Source organism: Limulus polyphemus, unplaced genomic scaffold, assembly GCF_000517525.1.
Source record: "Limulus polyphemus unplaced genomic scaffold, Limulus_polyphemus-2.1.2 Scaffold3362, whole genome shotgun sequence".
NCBI classification, from domain to species: Eukaryota; Metazoa; Arthropoda; class Merostomata; order Xiphosura; family Limulidae; genus Limulus; species Limulus polyphemus.
Window position 1 is genome coordinate 123,751 of NW_013668972.1, and position 1,977 is coordinate 125,727.

Here is a 1,977-nt window from a genome sequence, read left to right on the forward strand (position 1 = left end):
GTTTTTATTAATGTTATGTGTAAGTGCTTAATATAAATAATTTTAGATATTTCCCAAAATTTATATAGGGTCACTCCTTGAAATTCACAATTTTAAAATATTTTTTCACTTACCTTTAACATTCTGGGAAAACGAAATATGGCATTAAAACCATATATAATGTACAACAAGTCTAGGGGGAGCAGTGACAGCAGATCCATCTATAACAGACAGGCCAAATTTGACTTATTAAACTTGTTCTTTTTTGACCATCCATTGTATCTACATGTTTAAAATATTAAGATTTGTTTTTAAAGCAATGAAATCTATACTTTCTTCTAACTGTTCTAGATGACACTCAGTTGTTCAAAGAGCTGAATGGCAGTAATATGTCTGAAAGATAATTTAGATAAACATGAAACATAGTAATTTTAAGTCTAAATGTTATCAAATAATTAAGATGTTTTGAAAAAGTTTCAAACATGTTTAAAATCAATTTTAAAATAATAACATACTCCACTTCTTACTATATAAATTTTACAAATATGACTTTTTAGCTATCACCAAATATTAGCAGAAATACACTTATTAAAACTTAGAAATCTCTACAAATACATTAGTATAAACATAATGCACATTGTAACATGAAACCTACATGCTCATACTCAATAGAAAACTTAAGATGACCAGTTTATTTTTTCATAATCTCAAGTTCTATAAAATTTCCTAAGTTCAGCTATCAAACACTTTTATCTGAAAAGTATTTATCTTATTGAAGGTTTTTTTGTTTATACACATACCCTTCTTTTTTCTATCAATAGTTTTTGAGGCAATCTAGTTTCAGGTTAGGTTTGTTTTTTAAATTTTTTCACCTTAATGTATGTGCACTAACAGAGTACATAATATATGGGATATAAAGCATTTCCTACCTTCTATAATGATGCACAAATTTTTAGAATTTTTGATTACTTAGTTTCCACAGTGTCGAGGTGGCATTGCATGGCTCAGTTAGTTGTTAACATTATCTTATTCTAGATTCTTTGTTCTGTTGGACAAAGAAAGCAAGTTCACATTCTAGGTTTGATCATGCTTTATTTGTTCAGTTCTCTACTAGACAAGCTACAGGAAAAGAACTAAATGCAATCTGGTGGAAGAAGGATTGTCCACTCATCATTGTATGTACACGTGCTGTGTTTTCTGCTTTGTTTTAATTGTGTAATAAAGATTTTGTACATTCTTAAAAATTGTACAGACTCTGATTCCACATCTAAAAGGGAAAACTCAGTTAAATTATCTCTCAGAAACTCTCAGAAATTTCTAGGAAGACTTGCTGTTATCTACAGATTAATATGCCAACCACTTATCAGAAAATAAGGTTCCCTGAGAATACCACAAGTACACACTAAGTTACTGTCATACATATATATAGTAGTGCTTTGGATAACACTCTCCCTGTCAATGATCTACCTGGGCTAATGAGAAATATAACTCAAGAATGCAGTTGTCAGCTTATCAGGTCCAGAAGTTCTTATTCAATATCAGCATCTCACTTTATACCATAGTCAGGTAATGAAATCTCCAATATTATGTTATGTATCTGCTTGTTTGTTAATTTCTGGTATAAATTCTTTCCGAGGAACGTCAGCGACACAAGTCCTTTCTTAATTAAAACTAGTTTATTCTTTCTCGATACAACTTTGTGATACACAGAATTTCCACAGTCACTTTAAACTTAATAACCTTTATAACACACGCTATAAATCACAGTAATTCACACACATACTTACGGTGCCTACTGTTCGCTTGACTCAATTATCTGTCTCTTTGATCTATCTATATCTCTTCAATTTATGCCGATCTCTTTAATCTATCTGCATATCTATATCTCACTGGCTTTATCTGCCGTGCTTATATACTAAAAAAGAGGGTGAGTCAAACAAACTAGAGTTGCCAGGAAAATTCATTATCCTTCTAGAAACTCTAGATATAGAGTAGTCT

General features: G+C 30.7%; 1 protein-coding gene across 1 annotated transcript in view; it reads right to left on the bottom strand.

The window, feature by feature from the left end:
• LOC106469224 (cyclic nucleotide-gated cation channel beta-3-like) overlaps positions 1–1,786 on the bottom strand; it is a 16,743-nt gene extending 14,957 nt beyond the window's left edge. The window contains exons 1-2 of the mRNA XM_013929695.2: positions 1,767–1,786; positions 114–200 (exon numbers count right to left, since the gene is read on the bottom strand). Coding sequence (XP_013785149.2) covers positions 114–200 — 87 coding nt within the window. The 5' untranslated portion in view covers positions 1,767–1,786. The remainder of the gene's footprint in view (positions 1–113; positions 201–1,766) is intronic.
• Between the last annotated feature and the right edge of the window lie 191 nt (positions 1,787–1,977).